The sequence below is a fragment of the Merops nubicus genome, unplaced genomic scaffold (assembly GCF_000691845.1).
Source record: "Merops nubicus isolate BGI_N331 unplaced genomic scaffold, ASM69184v1 scaffold38440, whole genome shotgun sequence".
NCBI lineage: Eukaryota > Metazoa > Chordata > Aves > Coraciiformes > Meropidae > Merops > Merops nubicus.
Genome location: NW_008581516.1, coordinates 5,253 through 5,889, shown reverse-complemented (window position 1 = coordinate 5,889; position 637 = coordinate 5,253). Strand labels below are relative to the sequence as shown.

At 58.9% G+C, this 637-nt stretch overlaps 1 protein-coding gene across 1 annotated transcript in view; it reads left to right on the top strand.

Annotated features, from left to right (window-relative positions):
• Positions 1–181: 181 nt before the first annotated feature.
• The window catches only part of FADS6 (fatty acid desaturase 6), a gene marked incomplete at its 5' end in the record, with an annotated part of 3,495 nt that continues 3,039 nt past the window's right edge, over positions 182–637 (top strand). Inside the window, 2 exon segments of the mRNA XM_008950277.1 lie at positions 182–348; positions 499–637. The exon segment at positions 499–637 is cut by the window's right edge and continues 20 nt beyond it. Of these exon segments, the coding sequence (XP_008948525.1) occupies positions 182–348; positions 499–637 (306 nt within the window).

Below are 637 nucleotides of genomic sequence, written 5' to 3'. Positions count from 1 at the left end.
GTGAAGGGCGGTGTGCAGGGAACCTTTCCAGCTCGGGCAGCTTAAGTACCCATAACTACCTCTGAAAAACAGGTTTAGGGCAGCAGCCGGTATGTCTGGGTGTAGCAACACCTCCAGCCTGGCAAGGAGGGCTGCAGCACGTGTGTGTAGCCGAGCTCCTGCCTGGCTGGTTTCTCCACAGGGTTCCTGTGCCTGCGATCAGCCCAGGCCATCCCTTTCCTGGTGGGTGTCCTCACCCTTGGCGTGGTGCATCACACCCTGACTGTGAAGGGCAGCCACCTGGCCAGCCACAACGCCTTGACTGAGTCCAAGTCCTGGGGCAAAGTGTGGGCCATCTTCTTCATCGAGGTGAGCAGGGTTTGGGTGGCAGCCCTCACAAAAGCCTGTGGGGTGCAGAGAATCCCCCCTCTGGGACCCCTGCAACAAGACCAAGTAAGGCAGTGCCCAACCCTGGCACTGTGGCTGTAGGCATCTCCTCTCCTTTCTCTTCCCTCCTAGCTCTGCTCAGCTTTCACGGCTGAGCAGGGCACCTACAACCACGTGAAGATCCACCACGGCTACACCAACATCGTTGGCCTGGGGGACTCCAGCACCTGGAAGGTTCCTTTCCTGAACCGCTACGCCTACATGTTCATTG